Genomic DNA, 19,338 nt, shown 5'->3' on the forward strand with positions numbered 1-19,338 from the left:
ATTCCGGCCATGGAGGGGGCGGCTTATGGCCAATATCGAACTTGCCTACCCTCGGTCCGATGGCAACTCACGGGAGACATTATAACTTGCACGCTCATCCACATATACAGTACAGAACACCAGTAATGTATGAGTGCGTCTAAAACAAATAACTAAGTTTATTATTAAAATACCCAATTTTTCCAAAATTCACCGTGGGAATTATACCATTTTTCAAATTCACATTTCCACATTTTTCTTTAATATCACCAGCATAAATCCATCGATAATATATAATTTTTCCCATATCATAAAATCCACCAGATAATATTTCAAGTGCATAAATATATATTTTGAAAGCACCATAACTTAAATCAATATTTTTCTTGAAATCTTTAAAATCAAATCATACCAAAAATAATATTAAAACCACATGAAATTCATATATTCTTAAATAATGTCAACGCATTTATTATGCATCATAAAATCAACATCAAACTCAACAATAATTAATTAAAAACCTTAAACCATAATTTCTTTAAAATCCCAAATACATTTTTCGCAACAACACATATATTAAAACCATTATAAATCGGCATTGTAAAATTACATGGAAATTCCTTCAAATATTAAACATATATTAAAATTCACATGAAAACTTTCTAATTACACAATCTTCCAACAATAAAATTTAACAATTATCAATAAAATTCCATATCCATAAAATTTTTGAAATCAAAATATTTTTTGATGCACAAATAATTATAATTCATTCAATTTTGGCATCAAAATTTCAAATATAAATTTACTAAATATTCAACACGTAAAACATATTCTTCAAATAACCAATTAACACAAATATATATATTTTAACATCCCAAAATAATTTTGAAGGTGGGCCACTCACCTCAAGCACGCAATTAACCTAAGATCCTGCATGGGATCAATTCCACGACGCACACGTGCTCTTAGAACAACAATATCATACAACTTAAATAAATTAATATTTTATTCGAGTAAATAATACCCGGTACCAGGGGGGTTTAACACAAACGTTAACCAAAATTTGTGAGTAATACGCCGAAACAAAGTTTATGGAACGAAGATCGCATTGCCGGCCTCCATTGACCCCAATTCCGCCGGTGGTGGTCGGAATTTGCCCGGGAAGTACCGGCCAAACTTCACCTCCTCATAACTTGCGAATCACTTCGAATTTAAACAATTGGAGACCATATTTGAACTCAAAAGACCTAAAATAGGGGGAAAAGGGTGGAAGATCGGACTGAGCCGGCAGGAAATGGCGAGAATTGCCGGAAAACTCAAACCTACCGCCGTCGATCTCACCGGCCTGATCTAGGCGCGCCCTACGGTGTTTGGCCGGGAAAATTGGAGGTTGGCATCGCCGGGGAATGGGCTCCTTCCCTGGCCAGTGCGTGTTGCCATCCGGCCAAAACAATCGATCAAAGAAGAGGGGAGAGAGTCAAAGGAGAGAGAGTTTTCTCCTTGTGTGTGTTTTGCTGGTTCTTGACGGGCTCGGGGAAGAAGAAGAAGCAAAAGAAAGAAAAGAAAAGTGTTTTCCCACGTGGGAAAAAGGAAGAAAAAAACAAAAAAACAAAAACAAAAAGAATAAATAAATAATATTAAAATAATAAAATAATAATATATAAAATAAAGACAAAATAATATAATATAGTATTTTCTTATTGCTAACATGTGTCACTTCTAAATATTACACATGGTGCATCCCACTTGGTGACACGTGGCACAACTATTCACATTTTTAAAAATAATATTGTATTTGAAAAATTTTACAGGTCCATAACTTTCAAACCACATGTCCAAATCGGACGTACCGCTAGTCTATGAACTTGTATCGATGAATACTTCATAACCATGCATGAGTCAAAGCTCAACTTTGCATGAACAAAAAGTTAACTCGGGCACCCCTTGGACAGTTTGTACCTCAACTTGTTTTGCTCATAACTTTCAAACTGTAGCTCCGTTTTTGACGTGCTACTAGTTTATGACCTTGTGCCAATGTGTACTTCATAACAGGACGTCGGTCAATGTGAAATTCCATCAGGAGCAAAAAGTCAACATTTGACCACTTCTCGGTCAACGACGGTCAAACTCTGTCAATCTTGGTCAAATTTTAGAAATTTCCGGTGTACTTCGGGACGGAGTGTTACATAAGATGACTATATATTGAGTCATTGCAAAGATGCCAAACACAAATTGACCAACCATGAAGATCGGCTTGATTAGATAGAGTTGCACTTGAAACTCTACATGTACAGGTACATAGAAGTTAATTGTCAATCTTTTTTGTTGCTTCTTAAAATAGAGCCACTCTGTTTTGGTTTTGTGACTATATCCACATTTTTCAAGCTTAGACTGCAATATTGTCATATCAAAAAGAAGGTAACTATTGACTGATCATCAATCTGAATTTGAACTTTGTCCTTCTTCTCATATCAAATGAAAGCTTTCCATATATTTATTGCTGTAGAGTATCAGCTATCATGATTGGAGTTGAAGGAAATAAAATGGGCTACATGCAGTGCATTATAGAGAAATTTTAGTCTTCAGTTTTGTTACATATGTTAGATAAAAAAATTATAATAATAATTGAAAATGAAACAGGGCAATTAGTCCTTTTAATCCCAGGAGCAGAGAGGTCTCAATCCAAAGCAAGCAATATAGATACAAAGAATTATTATATTTTATGCTGCCGATTTGAAGAATTGGGGTGTACTTTTTTCAGAATCCATACTAGAATTTTGTATTTTTGTTGTTGAACCAAACTCATGTACAGATTATATATATATATATATATTTTACATCAAATGTGAATCATCTTTTTTTTTTTTTTTGGGGATAAAATCATTGTAATTTAATAATTTTTATTCAATTAGTTATCACGGTCCTTTCATAAAAAAAATTAAAAAAGAAAAAGAAAAAAAATGGTTATAGGGTGTGGACCGTACCCCAGCAAGTAAATGGAGATTGTATATGCTGGTCCTGTGGGCAATGCTATCCAAGAAGGGGAAAAAAAAGTATAAATAAAAAATAAAAAACTATTTTATGCTTTAAAAAAAAATGGAAGTATAAAAAACAAAAAAGTATAAATAAAAAATATAAAACTATCTTTATGCTAAAAAAATATACAGCAATTGGCTAGCATGCTTTTCTTATATGCATAATAGGAACATTCCAAATTTGGGCCATGGGTAACATAATTTGTAGGTTCAATACTTCTTCACACTAAAAGATGGAATCCTATTTTGCTTGCTTCATAGACACTAGAGATCAAGAGGACAGTAATTGAATCATTATAAAGATACCAAAGGCAAATTAAACATCCATGAAGATTGGCTTGCTAAGATAATGCACTTGAAACTCTACTTTTACAGGCAACTAAAAGTCGATTATCAATCTTTTTATTGCTTCTTAAAACAGAGCAAATCTGTTTTGATTTTGTGACTATATAAACCATTTCATGCTAGAATGAAATATTCTCATTACCAAATTCGGTTTTCTTATGTATTAGAGAGAAAAAAAAAAAGAAAAAAAAAACGAAAAAGAAAAATGCAAGTTGACATGATAAGTTATCATATCTTTTAAATGTGGTCTTCACCAAGGAGGGACATCGATGACGGATGCAGATCATAAAAACATTTGATTCTGAAGGGGTTATTGATTTTGTTTGGACCAAACATGGCAATGAATTGCAGCTTATGATAGAAAATTCAACAAAAAATAAAAAGTATGAGAAAAAAACAGAGAAACAAATCCATAGAAGTATTTTTATTTTGAACCAAACTGATGTGCAAATCATGCATTGTTCTTAGTCCATTTAATGGAAGCTAGAGGAAGGAAATTGTTTGTACTATGTTTTGCACAATGCTTCGAAAGCTAGGAATCTGAAGCCTTTTTGGATAATCATATTTTATAATATTTTATTTTTTATTTTAAAATTTAAAAGGAAATTAATACCAATTTAATTCGAGTAAAATAATTTTCAATTTAATAATATAGCTTATTTAATCTATACATGCCCTAGCACGTCCCTGTCTCAAAGGCTAATGGAAGGTATAAATCACTAGATAAGCATAACAAATCATTACCAGACAAACATTAATCTATAAAGACCCAAATTGGTGTAGTGGCGCTGGATCAGCCATATATATGTTTTTATCTTTTATTAGCTTTTAAGAAACTATGTCATTCGGTATAGCATTATCTTATCGTACGGTTTCCCTAAATGACTCTCATTAGCTTTTTTTGGTGAATGACTCATAATATCGCTAGGAGAGGAATATAGCAAAGTCAAAGCTTTTGGAATTATAATCTTTGCTAAGAATTTTGGCTGGAAACTCTTTAAGAGAATGGGATGACATTGACCATAAATATATACGGCCAGTTTGATATATTCACAATGGATATTGAGAAATATTTTATGATAAGCTCAATCGGCTTTAAGCTTGGTCCAGTTTAATAGGGCTAAACTTAAAAACAAGTTCATTTTTTTTTTTTTAGCAATAAAGTTCTTTGATCAAGTTTAGTATCAAAGGCACTAATTAATATAGCCTATAACTTGTTGACATTGACTATAGAATTTAGTTAATGAGTTAAAATGGTGGACCATAACCGGAGAACATTCACTTGGACTATACTAAGATTAATTGAGTTTAGTGTAACGTATCAAGGGGACTAATTTAAGATTAATTGAGTATAGTGTAACATATCAAAGGGACTAATTAATATAGTCTATAACTTTTTTACATTAACTGTCAAATTGATCACAAACATCAAATAATATATTTTCCATCAATTAAGTATAACGTATTAAAAGAGACTAATTAATATAGTCTATAATTTGTTGACATTGACTACAAAATTGAGTACAAACATAGACTAATTAATATAGTCCATAACTTTTTGACATTAACTATAAAATTTATTACAAACATCAAAAATTATATTTTCCATCAATCAAGAATAACGTATCAAATGGACTAATAATATAGTCTATAACTTTTTGACATTGACTATTAAATTGATCACAAACATCATACAACATAGTTTCCATCAATTAAGAATAATGTAAAAGGGACTAACGAATATAGTCTATAATTTTTTGACATTGACTATAAAATTGATTACAAACATCAAAAATCATATTTTCCATCAATTAAGAAAAATCATATCTTGGACTAATTCATATGTTCTATAACTTAATTATATCTAGGTTCTACACCTTACACTCGTCACCCAATAAATGAAGTAACCCAAACCTCTTATATACATTTTAAGGTTTCCATGTTTAGCCAATATAGGATTGTGATTGCACATTCTAACATATATATATATATATATAGCATTAGATAGACAAACACAAGTACATATGTAATTTCAAACACCCAACTGATCAACATCATACTGATCAATATCACATTTCCTTTTTCAATTATTTTGTTTTTATGAAATTGATCATTATAATTTGTTAAAATGTAGAGGATCAATGAACTCCTATTTTTCACGATGATCTTCCAATATTTTTTGTTCTTGTCACATTCTCTGCTCAATACCACCCCGCCACCGCCACTAATGCCATTACTTTCTCTTGTTTCCCTCACCAAATTAAAGCTCTATAAACTTAATAATTAAATAGGAATTCTCGTATTATAATCTTCTGAATATGAGTATCAATCACTTCCCTCTTACTTTTCCTGGTGACTTCCATATGTTTATGTAACATTGTAACGTAAACAGTCCAGCTTCTCATATGCGTTAGAAAAGGGACATCTATAATATTCAAAAGTCCAGGTCAAAACTTGACTTGTTTGGTAAACTATTCGGTGACTTTAGCGTTAGAAAGCTATAACGGTCTTTTCCATAGATCCTTATCAACAAGACTAAAAGAAAAAGAAAAAAATGAAGTACTAGACAAACACAAAGATTAGAAAGACCCAACTGAAACATTAAATTAGCTATAAAAGTTCTCTCTATTTATCCCTCCATACCATTGTCAATGTCTATAAATTTGGTTTAGGTATGCTCATATATATTGCGTCACACATTATTGCAATATATATATATATATATATATATGCATATGACATCATACATGAACCATTGTGGTTTAATAATAATTGTTATTTAATTAGTTATAGTGGTCCTTTGAAAAAATAAAATAAAAGTTAAAGCGGTGTGGACCATACAATTAATGGAGATTGTATATGGTGAACAATACTATCATAGAAGAAAAGAAACAAAAAGTATAGATAAAAATTTAAAAAATTATCTTTACTCTAACACAATTAATGGAGATAAATGGAGATTGTATATTGTGAACAAGACTCTCATAGAAGAAAAGAAAAATAAAAAGTATACAAAAAATAAAAAACTATCTTTACTCTAACACAAAATTAAAATTATGGACAACGATAATTGGCAAGCATGCTTTTCTTTTATGCATTCTAAGAATGTTCAAAATATGGGCAGAGGGTAATACAATTTGTTCATTCAATATGATCTTTACACTAAAACAATGGAATCCAATCAATATTTCCTTACACTAAAACCATGGAATCCTTTGCTTGCTTCAGACACTAGAGATCAAGAGGACTTTAATCGTATCATTATAAAGATGCCAAAGGCAAATTAAGCATCCATGAACATTGGCTTGCTAAGATAATGCACTTGAAACTCTACTTTTACATGTACATAAAAGTCAATTATCAATTTTTTTATTACTGCTTTAAACAAAGCCACTCTGTTTTGGTTTTGTGACTGTATACACATTTTCAAGCTAGACTACAACATTCTCATTACCAAATGCTTAGTTTTGTTATGAATCAGAGAAAAAACAATGAAAAGACCAATTGGCATGAAAAGTTATCATTCCTTTTCAAGTGTAAGATATGTAAATGTTCGTGTGCTTGAATTCTAAGATACAAATTAATTTGATAAATTTGTTAGATAAACTCAACTAGCAAGAAAAAATAAATAAATAAAAATTGTCTTACATAACAGTCCCAGACCTAGATCCCTATCAACAAGAATAGTAGAAATAAAAATAAAAATAAAAATGACACAAAGAGTACAAAGATCCAACTAAAACATTAAATGACTACAACAAATCTCTGTATTTATCCCACCATATCATTGTCAATAGACTACAAAATTGGTTTAAGTATATATGTACATATATATATATATATATCTCTTACATCATACATGTACCATTGTTAATTACCTATAGCAGTCTTTTATTAGCTATATTTGTTTTCACCATTCTCAACACCAAGTCCCCTTCAAATTCAATGTCCTCATTAAGGGGTGAAAACTAATTTTCTTAGTATATGACCCAGAGATAAGTCTACATGTTTTCGTAATACTTTGTTAACGGTTTATCCAAAGATGAAATCTTGGAAGGCTGGCAGTGGCTGCTGTTCTTCTTGGGATGGTGTCTCATGTGATTTGGCAACTAGTTATGTAATAAGCCTTGACCTCAGCCGAGTTGGCTTCATGGGTCTCTGCTTTCTAACAGCAGCCTTTTCAGCTTGCTTCATCTTCGAAAGCTCAACCTTGCCTTCAACAACTTCACTTCTTGCCCGATTCCTTCGGAGTTTGGCCAACTTTCAAGGTTAACCCAACTAAACCTCTCTAATTCTATGTTTTATGCGCATATTCCAATATCTGAAATTTCAAGGCTTACAAATTTGATTTCACTTGATCTTTCTGACAATTTCTATGAATTGCACGATAATGTTGTTATGCTTGCTTTGCATATGAAAGAAGGAGTGGCGGGAAGGCTTCCACAAAACATGACCAATTTAAGACAACTTTACCTTGATTTCGTGCAAATTGATTCACCTGTACCTATTCACTTTGCAAATTTATCTTGCTTGACACATCTCTCTCTTCAAGATTGCAATTTGCATGGTGAGTTTCCAAATGATATCTTCAATTTGCCTAACTTACAGTTTATCCAGCTGTCTTAAAACGGCAATCTTTCTGGTGCTTTTACTTAATTTCATTCTGGCAGTATGCTCAATTTATTGGATCTTTCTGCTACAAAATTTTCAGGAAAAGTACCAAATTCTATTGGCAACCTTAAATCCTTGAATATTTTGTATCTCTACCCTTGTAGATTTTTCGGAGTTATTCCTTCTTCAATTGGAAATCTTACTGAACTTATAGATCTTCGCCTTTGGAAAAATGGATTTAGCGGTCAAATTCCATATTCACTTGGAAACCTCACATGGTTGGAAGTTTTGATTTTTGCAAGTAACTCTTTCAGTGGCAAACTCCCAATATCAGTCCCACCTCGTGTCGAAAATCAATCGAATGTACGGAGAACGATCTGACAGGTTCAATTCCATCCGTTATTTCTAACTTGACATTCCTTGAGTGGCTTCATCTGTCAGAAAATTTAGTCACTGAAGTCATTCCTGGTTCTTTATTTAAAGTGCCTTCTTTGACATACTTATCTTTGGAAAACAATCAGTTTACAGGCTATCTCAACATCCAAAACGTCTCTAATTTATCCCAATTGGAATCTTTGATATTAAGTGGAAACAACTTAATTGGACATATTCCAAGTTCGGTGTCCAAATTCACAATGCTTTCCTATCTTAACCTCGATTCAAATGATTTAAGTGGCAGACTCGATTTTAGCATCTTCTTAGAGAAGAGTTCGCTTTCTTCTATGGTTCTTTCAAATAACAGAGGCTCATTTATAACAAATTTAAGTACAACATCCACTTTCTCCAATCAATTTCAGGGAATGTATTTATCCTCTTGCAACATTAGAGAGTTCCCAATATTCCTAAAAACGTAAGGTGAATTGGAGGAATTAGATCTTTCCAACAATAATATCAGCGATCCAATGCCGAAATGGTTGTTAAGCGTTGGGATAGAGACCTTGTATAACTTGAATCTTTCTCAGAACTTCATTCGCAGTTGGGAAAAAACTCCGTTAATTCCTCCGTGGAAGGCAATCAATACACTTGACCTACATTCAAACATGTTGCATGGATCACTTGTTGTTCCACCAATGTCCACAACATACTTTTCCATCTCAGAAAATAGTTTGGTTGGAAGAATTGATCCACTGTTCTGTAAATTGACGGATCTTAGATATCTTGATTTGTCAAGCAACAATTTGAGTGGTACTTCAGTAGCTTTCTCTTGGTTCTAAATCTAAGAGGAAACAACTTGAATGGCAACATGCCTAGGACATGTGGGGATGGGAACCAATTACAAACATTGGACTTGAGCTACAACAATTTACATGGAAAGATTCCAAAGTCTTTAATTAAATGCAAAGAGCTGTATATTCTAAATCTCGGCCACAATCAAATGACTGACAAGTTTCCTTTTATGGTACAGAGTTTTTCGAAGCTTCAAGTTCTCATTTTATCTTCCAATAAATTTTATGGTCCAATATGGCATCCACATAGGTTTTTCGGCTTTGTGAACTTAAATATCATTGATCTATCCTTCAATGACTTTACTGGAAGTTTACAGTCACACTATTTTTGAAATTGGACTTCAATGGAAGAAACTTCATATAATAAGTCACAATTGAATTACATTGGTGAGGGATACTATAGCTACTCTGTCACCATGGTAAATAAGGGACAAGAAATTCCTTACATTAGAATTTTTGCTTTCTTCATGAGCATTGATTTCTCAAATAACAAATTTCATGGAGAAATTCCAAGGACAATACGGGGTCTTCGAACTTTAGTTGTGCTCAACTTGTCAAGTAATAATTTTACAGGACCCGTTCCACTATCTTTAGGGAATCTGATTAAGCTTGAATCCTTATATCTCGCTAAAAATAAGCTTTCCGGTCAAATCCGTCAGCAGTTTACTAGACTCATGTTTCTTGAATATTTGAACCTCTCTGATAATGAACTTGTGGGGCCAATACCTCAAGCAGGACAAATTGGTATATTTGAAAATTCGTCTGAGGGAAATTGGGGATTATGTGGTCCTCCATTGTCAAAAAAGTGTGGAACCTCTCTTTTACCACCTCATGACAATGAGAAATCAGGTGATTCAATATTATCTGGTTTTGGTTGGGAAGCTGTTGCGATAAGATATGGATGCGGACTCATAATCGGATTGATGCTCGGATATATCATCACCTCAAGGAGCCCATACTTGGTGTTCAAGATTTTTCATGTGATCCCACCAATGAGACTAAAAGGAATAAACAGTTGAAAGTGCTTCAAGTTAAAGTAGAAGAACTTGGATTCTTGTGGCTGAAGTAAGTGATAAAAATTTTGAATATGAATATATTTATTCTTACTTGAAGAAAATTTGACATGTCTACCTTTTTTTGTGCTTTATATTATTGATGCAGTGAAGCAACAAGGAAGCCTAGAGCTTGAAGATGATGCTAGCTGTTGACAAGTTACCATTACTCAGTAATTTGTGTTCTACTGATGGTGTCTCATTTAAACTGTGCTTTGTCTGGTTTATTAAGTAATATTTAGTTTTATTTTTGTACGAAACAGTTGTTCAAAATGATGCATTTTGTTTTCTCTAAGCTTTGCATGATAAAAATCTTCTTGTCAAAGAAGCTTACATTTCTTGCTGCCATTTCTGGTTTTCTAAAAGCTTATAAGCTTTGTTGTATTAATAACATTCAGTCTCAGAAGTTTTAGAGGTCTTCCTCTTCTCTTCTGTTGAGTTTGATGTTTTTCCATATAGACCTCCTAATCAATTAAGATTTTGAAGAGTCTAAACTATCATCTTAGCAAGCGATCCTATAAGCAATACCTTAATCTTTTAGCATATTATAATTTGAATTTCTTTTGCTATGCTTTTTAAACTGTTTCAATATTGGCAATTATGCTTCTCATATGCATTATTAAGGACATCTATATGGTCTTCAAAGGTTCGAGTTCTGAATATGAGCTGAGAGTAACAGTTACTTTGAAGATGAATCAGTTGCAAAGTTCATTAGTCATACTACTAGAATGCATGGATTTCTTGCCCTCATGCATCTGATCAAACTTGCATCTTTTGCTTCCCTTTTTGTTAAGAATTTGGAAAATCAGTATGAATTGAATTGGAGAAGCTCTTTATGACCTTCAACTTAAAAAATTTGAAGAAAATAGAGATTCATGCTGGTTGGACATCTTTGAAGGTCATACCATTAGGACTATCAAGGTATATTAGAATTCATACAGCATTCATTTTGTTTCTGTTTGTAAATTAATACACTATATATGCACTTTGATATACCAATAACAGAGCATATGATAAACCTCATTTTGTTAGCTCATGGAGTAGAGGCTGGTCAAGCATTTGATTTTAGTTTGGTTTAGTTTTGGGAATTGGGAAAGAACATTCAGTCCTTCCATATTTATAGAACATAACTAACATAATGAATTCTTAGGATTTACAAATTCTAGTACCCGGATAAATACTTCCTTTAAATCCTAAAAAAGTGCACTATTTTGATACGAATATCCTTTTCGTTCACTATTTCTTTACACTAATACAATTGAATATTAATTTTTTTGCTTGACAGACACTAGAAGAGGAAACTATTTTGAAAACAAGCAGCAAACAGGCTCTAGAGATCAAGGGGACTGCATATTGAATAATTGCAAAGATACCATAGGAAAATTAACCATCCATGAAGGTTGGCTTGCTAAGATGTTGCACTTGGAACTCTACTTGTACAGTCCATGTGCACAAAGATTATCTTAGTATGCAATCTTATAAGCAGTACCTAATCTTGAATAGATCTTATAATTTGCATTTCCTTCTTTTTTTCTTTTTTTTTTAATGATAGTCGAACTGTTTCAATTTTGGAAAGCATGCTTCTTACATGCATTATTATAAGGACATTTTATGATCTTCAAAAGTTTGAGTTCCAAATTTGAGCTGAGAGTAACATATATTTTGAAGATGAATCGGTAACATATGGTTCTCCAGTTGTATTACTAACAATGTATGGATTTCTTCCCCTTTTGTTGAGAATTTTGATAATCAGTATGGATTGAATTGGAGAAGCTCTTTATGGCCTTCATCTTAATAAATTTGAAGAAGACCATAGAGCTTCATTTTGGTTGGACATCTTTGAAAGTCAGATCGTTTGGACTAATAGGTATGTCAGTACTGGTACAGCTTTCTATTCTTTTTTTTTTTTTTTTTTTTTTTTTTGGTAACTTAATATACTGTGTATACCAATAATAGAGCATACGATAAACCTCATTTATTTAGCTCATTCAGTAGAAGCTAGTCAAGCATTTTGATTTTACTTTGGTTTATTTTTGGGAAAGACATTCGGTCCTTGCATAATTAAAGAAATGCTGCTATTTTGATACAAGTATTCTGTTCATTCAGTATTTCTTTACACTAATAGAATCGAATATTTTTATTATTATTATAATTATTATTATTGAATAAAATTATCATTATTATTATTATTTGCTTCACAGACGCTAGCATGGAAAATTGTTCTGAAAACAAGGGGCCAAACAGACCCTACAGATGAAGTGGACTGTATATTGAGTCATTGCGACGATTCCAAAGGAAAATTAACCATCCATGAGGATTGGCTTGCTTAGATATTGCACTTGAAACCCTACTGGTACAGGTACGTAGAATTCAATCATCAATCTTTTTGTTGCTTCTTAAAACAGAGCCATTCTGTTTTGGTTTTGGGACTATATGGACATTTTCAAGCTTATTCAATTACCAATATTTTTGCTGCTTCTTAAAACAGAGCCACTCTTTTGATTTTGGGACTATATAGACATTTTAAAGCTTAGAATGCAATATTTTCATATAAAAAAGAAGCTAATGGCTGATAATAAATCACAGTTTGAACTATATTATTCCTTCTCATATAAAATGAAAGCTTTCCATATATATATATATATATATATTGCTGCAGTAAATTAACTATCCATGAAGGTTGGCTAGCCAACATGCTGCACTTCGAACTCTTATAAGTCAATAGACAATCTTTTAATACTTCTTGAAACAGAGCCACTCTGTTTTGGTTTTATGACTATATAACACATTTTCAAGCTTTGAGTACTGCAATATTATTTTATCTTGAAGGAAAATAATGGCTGATACATTTAAAGTTGAACTTTTATTTTTCTTCTCATATAAAATGAAGTTTTGCGTATATTTATTTCGGCAGGGTATTAGCTGTCATGATTAGAAAAAAGAAAATGAACCAAAGGCAGTTCATTATGTGAACTTTAGTCTGAAGGCAGCCATTACAGGACGAAAATTGCTAGTACTGGGTTTTCACAATGCTTTGAATGCTTGGGAAGCTCAAATTAAGTCATAAACTTTTGTACATAATGTTCAAAAATACGTAATTTTTAATCTTTCACTCATAGCCAGCATCTTCATTTAGAAGAAATTATGTATTGGCTCAATTTTCCATTGTTGGATCCACTTCCTATTAGTTATCATTTTTGGAATTAAGGGGGGTTTAACATGCTATTGAAGCACTCAAGACCAAAAGGTCTTGTGTTGCATCTTGGCAGTCCATTTGAATTTGTATTTGCGTTAAATATCCCGGTTTTTTTTTTTTTTTCCTTCTCCATACGTGGTTGCTTCTCTTTTCTCAAAGTCTAGGAAGAAAACAAATTTCTAGACAAAAACATTATTGATATAAGGACTTAAAAAAAGAAAACGAAAAAAAAGACCCTATGTCATACATCAGTCTTATTATTTAATTATGGTGGTGGACCACGACAAGACCTTCCAAGGAACTAATAACATCAAAAGTAAATAAATAAATAATTAAATGAGCACTGTTTGGTGACTAGATTGATTTTTAGTTTTATATTTTTATTTTTTAATACTTAAATAAGTAATTTGTTTTTCTTAAATGTTAGGCATCTTACATAACAATAAAGGTTAAAGGGAAACAAAAAAAAAAACAAAAACAAAAAAAAAGAAAAGGAAGAAAAAAAGGCAAATGGAATACAACTTCAAATTGCTTTTTCTTTTTTTCCCTTCAAATTTATTGTTATTTCAGATATATAACAAACCATAACTAACATTAACTAAAACTTTATATATGCAAATTATACACAATTAATAGATAAAAATATAATAAAAAAAATAGAAACTACTAAAACTAACCATGTTCCGGAAAAGTATTGTTTTCAACCAATAAACAGCACTACAAAAATACAAAAATGTACTTACAAAGACCGGGCTGGAATAAATATATATTTTCTCACTCGTAACGTCTGTTAAATATGGAGAGGCATAATATCATTCAGCTGCTCTTAGTTTTGCTGGTGATTCTCTGATGTCCATATCCGCTTGATTCATATTCTCTGCTCAATTCTTCTACAATTACTTTCTCCAGATTGACCGCCTCGCCAAAGCTCTATTTTATCGCAACTAAACCTTCAACACATAAATAATTTGCATTGCTTTTTCATTTTTTATTTTTTGGAGAATATGGTCAAGCATGCTTCTCATCATATTGCATTATAGGGACATGTATGATCTTCCAAAGTGAAATTCCAAATTCGAAGTGTGAGTAACATATACCATACATACTCTAAGTACATACGAATCGAGCGCGGGGTCCATCGGTCATATTACTAACAATGCATGGATTTATTGGCCCTGATACATCTGATGAAATTTACATTTTTTTCTTCCCTTTCTACTGATAATTTGGAAAAATCAGTATGCATGGAATTGAAGAAGCTCTTTATGTCTTTGAAATCACCAAAAATAGAGCACATGCTGTTTAGACATCTTTTAAGATCAGATTTTTAACTTCCAGTTTCTTAATATATTTCTATTTGTCTTTATTAATTGTTTCCAACGCTCAATAGCAAGTCCCCTTCAAATTCAATATCCTTATTAAGGATGAAAACTAATTTTAGTGTGTGACCAAGAGATAAGGGCTATATAAATCTTCGTAGACCATCCGTATTGCAAATACTAAAATAAAAAATAAATCACCAGACAAACATATTAATACTGCATTAGTATTAATATGTTTGTCTGGTGATTTATTTTTTATTTTAGTATTTGCAATAATTTTCAAGAAACTCTCTATTTTAAAAAGTCAAATTCTTAAAAAACATCATCCAATCCACTTTTTAAACCAAATACACTATGTATATTGAATATTTCTATTTCTCTTTATTAATTGTTTCCAACGCTCAACGACAAGTCCCCTTCAAATTCAATATCCTTATTAAAGGATGAAAACTAATTTTAGTGTGTGACCCAGAGATAAGGGCTTTATAAGTCTTTGTAGACCATCCGTATTGCAAAGACTAAAAAGAAAAACAAATCACTAGACAAACATATTAATACTGCAAAGACTTTAAAGCATTTCCAATAAACTTTTTTTATTTTAAAAGGTTAAATTCTTATAAAGTATGTTTCAACCTACATTTTATTTTGACTTTTTAGAATAAAAAGTGGGATTGACTCTTCAAACATAAATAACCAAATACACTTTGTATATTGAATATTGTATACTTTAATTTAATGTTGAACAAAATTCCAAAACTACTACCATATTTTAATTATTAATTTTATTGCTTCTACCTATTGGCACTTCTTTTAATTATGGAATTCATGTCAAAAAAAAGGGAAACAAACATGTCAATAAATGTTTATTGAAAAAAATAAAAATAAAATGCATAATTGAGAGAGTATTATTGGAAAACCTTTTAAAGCTCCACTCTTTATATTTAATAATGTTCTTTAACAAGAGGCCCTTCGGAGATATGCTCTTACATCCTGATTTTTACAGTGCTTTGAAAGCTCTGAAAGCTCAAAGTAGGTCATTTGCTTTTGTACATAATGTTAAAAAATACATAATTTGTAATTTTTCTCTCATAGCCAGTAACTTTATTTAGAAGAAAGCATTTTGGTTGAGTACTTCATGTCGAAGAAATCTTAATAACCCTCTTTACAAATTACCGTAACAGATCACTATAGATATGCATAGTCTCATATTAGATTCTAATGTATGCCAATGCATTCCTTTGCCTTAGCTTCAATACTCTGTTTTTATGCCTCTGTTTCTTCAATTTCATTATATCCGACTGCCTCCAAATATATTAAGCCACTTCTTATCACAGTTATTTCAAATATAACCTAACATATATTATTATTAAAGTACAAGTTCTTCGCCTAGTAATAATTGCCAAAAAAAAAAAAAAAGAGACTAATGTAAGATTTGTCAAAAGTTCCCAGTATAGGTTTTACAAAATCTAATAGAAATTAAGACTGTAATCTCTAAAAAATAATGGTCATTCTAAGCATTTATCAAAAAAGTAATAGCAAAACAAATAAGGAATTATTTTGAATAGTCGTTTCGATGAAATTTCATAAGTAAAAGATATATATATATATATGCAAAAGTAATGTAACCGTAAGGAATGTAATTTATCTCGACCAATTTGTTACTTAATATGGAAAATAATTGGAAATTTCTTTTTTCTATGTGGTTGTTAATAACTGAAAGCTGATATCTTTCATGAATATATGAAAAATGTTATTTATCACAATTGGTAAATAATTACCAATTGGATCTATATGCCATATAACAATTTAAATAATTATTATTAAAAGATTCATTTTTAATATTTTAAAATAAAAATTAATAGAATTAAATATTCCAATTCAAATATGCACATAAGCTAGTAATTTTTATCAATGGTAATAAATAGCAAGATTCTAAATATATTTTGCCAATTTGTAAAATAGCCAATCCACCTTCAAAATCAATATGAGAAAAATATTGTAGTTTTGTTGAAATATGTATTGACTCCATATATTATGTACTAGCATCAATCCCCTGCAATGCACGACATGTATAACTATAATAAATGATTTCAAAAATAATCTATAATAATTAATTATATTAAAATCTAATAATTACATGTGGAAAAAATTTTACTAACTATCTTACTTTAAATATATATAATATCATGAATAATAATAAAATAATAATATTTAAGCCTTTGATGTTATTATATATTACATGCACATTTACATACAAAACTTGAAATTATATTATCTGTATTATTTGTTATAAAAAATAATTTAAAATAATCTAAAATAGTAAAAAATAAAATAAATGAAAATTAGATATACAGAAACAAATAACAATAATAATAATAATAAAATTATTATTATTATTTTAATATTGGTATGATGGGCAATGTTGGCTGGTTTAATTATGGTGGGTGACAACCATTCCACATGTAATTTATGGAATATATTATTAGAATGATATGTATTAGATGATAATTGTTTATTGTATAAACCAGACAATACGTCTATAATTGTAAAATAAATAAACAAAATTATATATTTATATATACATTTAAAACTTTAAAAAAATAGAAAATATATTTATTTTCTTATCTGTGTGTATGTAATATTTAATTTCTAATAATGAAAGTGATATAAATGAAAACTAAGACTTTAATTATATTTTATCTTTCTGTCTTACATAATTCCATATTCTAAATTTTGAACTTTAAAATAGATATTGCCATGCATCTAATATTTTAAAAGACTTTTGTAGAATACGTTTGCCTAACTGATTTTTGCAGAATTTATTAGACTTCTATGAAGCTTACAAAATAATAAAAACTCTTCTAGAATTATATAGACCTTTATAGTATTTTATAGACCTTCATTTTAAAAGATTTTAATGAATATTAATGGACATTCATAGACATTGTTAGATCTTTATTTTCTAAAATATAAATATAGATTTTATGGGAATAAAATTATATTTCTCATGTCAATAAAATATTTATTGAAAGAATCAAATACAAAATCACCACTACAAGGAAAATTTGCTTATAAAAAATAGAATTGAAAATTTATAACTTTCAAATAGTGTATATATATATATATATATATATTCCTTTTTCTTTTTGATTTTTTGCCTACATATTTTGGATATGGTTCATAAATGTTTTGACCAAAATTATATTTTTTCATATGGGCTCAACTGAAACTCAAAAACTATTCACAAAATGATTGGCGAGTTTTTATGGACTTACAATTTTTTATCTTCTCTTTTTCATATATCTTTGTAATTGCAAATATAAATGTTTCAATCTGGTTTTTAACTCTGATAACCAGAAAATGACTAGAAATTGAATTATATATATATATATATATTTTAACTGTTTTCAAATTTGTTTTGTATGTTGGGACGTTAAACTATATTGGATTAGAATGAGCTATTTTTTTCCTCAAATTATTTACATTATTAAGTCAATCTTATTTTCAGCTCTTCTAAAAATTGTTATTTTAGGTGTTATTTCTAACTCCCTCAACATAACATAACACGAAAGATATTAATATATTAATAAAACTATACACTATTTACAAAAACGAAAAAAAAAAAAAGTGAAACTTAAATGAAATAGTAAAATGATAGTTGTATGTAGGATGTGAATCAATCATTTTCTTTTGTATTATTCCACTTTATAAATAAATTAATAATCTAATAATAACATTTTTAAAGGTATTTTTAATTACAAACGGATAGGGAATGAACACTGGGTTCTATGATAGTATTAGAGTTTTTCCGATTAGAAGTGGGAGAAGCACAAAAAATGGTTTGCGGGATTAACTTAGTTAGAATTATTTCAAAAGTTTTGAAATAAATGGATCACTCATTTTTTAAATAAATATTTTCATTTTGGTTTAAAAATAAAAAAAAGTTTGATTTAAAAATTCATAAAATATTATTATCATTGATATTTGAAATACTATATTATTTTTATAAATTTTTTAAAAAAATTAATTAAATATTTTTAAACTTTTATAAATTTAAAAAAAAATTAAAATTTATATTGAATATCTTTGTCTTTTTTATAAAAGTCTTTCACAATGTATTAAATACATCTAATCTTTTAAAATTTAAAAAAAAAAATCTAAAAAGTGTTTGAAAATTCATACTGAATACACAGTAACAATTGTATTTGCCTTTTGCGTTTCCAACGTTCTCAACAGCAAATTACTTTCAAATTTTTACTGTTTCCAACGTTCTCAATAGCAAGTCCCTTTCAAATTTAATATTATCATTTGAGGACAGTGGAAACTAATTTTATGTGAGACCCAGCAGAAATAGGGCTTTAAGTCTTCGTAGACCATTGCTATAGCAAAGACTTTAACATAGTTTACCCAAAAAAAAAAAATAAATAAATAAATAAAGAAAATAAAAAAAAGCCTAAGTCCTTGTTATTTAATAATGGCGGTGGACCACATTGCAGATCCTCCAATAAAAGTAGTACTTTTGTCCCATTATGAGTGGCACTGGAAATACACAAAGAATGTACACTCATA

The 19,338-nt window shown here is 30.0% G+C and overlaps 2 protein-coding genes across 2 annotated transcripts; both read left to right on the forward strand.

Annotated features, from left to right (window-relative positions):
- The first annotated feature begins 7,658 nt into the window (after window positions 1-7,658).
- LOC132800816 (receptor-like protein 35) lies at window positions 7,659-8,354 on the forward strand. The gene is made up of 2 exons (XM_060815118.1): window positions 7,659-7,929; window positions 8,074-8,354. The coding sequence occupies exons 1-2, from the start codon at window positions 7,659-7,661 to the stop codon at window positions 8,352-8,354; spliced, it is 552 nt and encodes a 183-aa protein (XP_060671101.1).
- Window positions 8,355-9,543: 1,189 nt separating this feature from the next.
- LOC112491799 (putative receptor like protein 25) lies at window positions 9,544-10,218 on the forward strand. The gene has a single exon (XM_025074261.3). The coding sequence runs from the start codon at window positions 9,544-9,546 to the stop codon at window positions 10,216-10,218; it is 675 nt and encodes a 224-aa protein (XP_024930029.3).
- Window positions 10,219-19,338: the final 9,120 nt, after the last annotated feature.

This window comes from Ziziphus jujuba, chromosome 2 (assembly GCF_031755915.1).
Source record: "Ziziphus jujuba cultivar Dongzao chromosome 2, ASM3175591v1".
Taxonomy (NCBI): Eukaryota; Viridiplantae; Streptophyta; class Magnoliopsida; order Rosales; family Rhamnaceae; genus Ziziphus; species Ziziphus jujuba.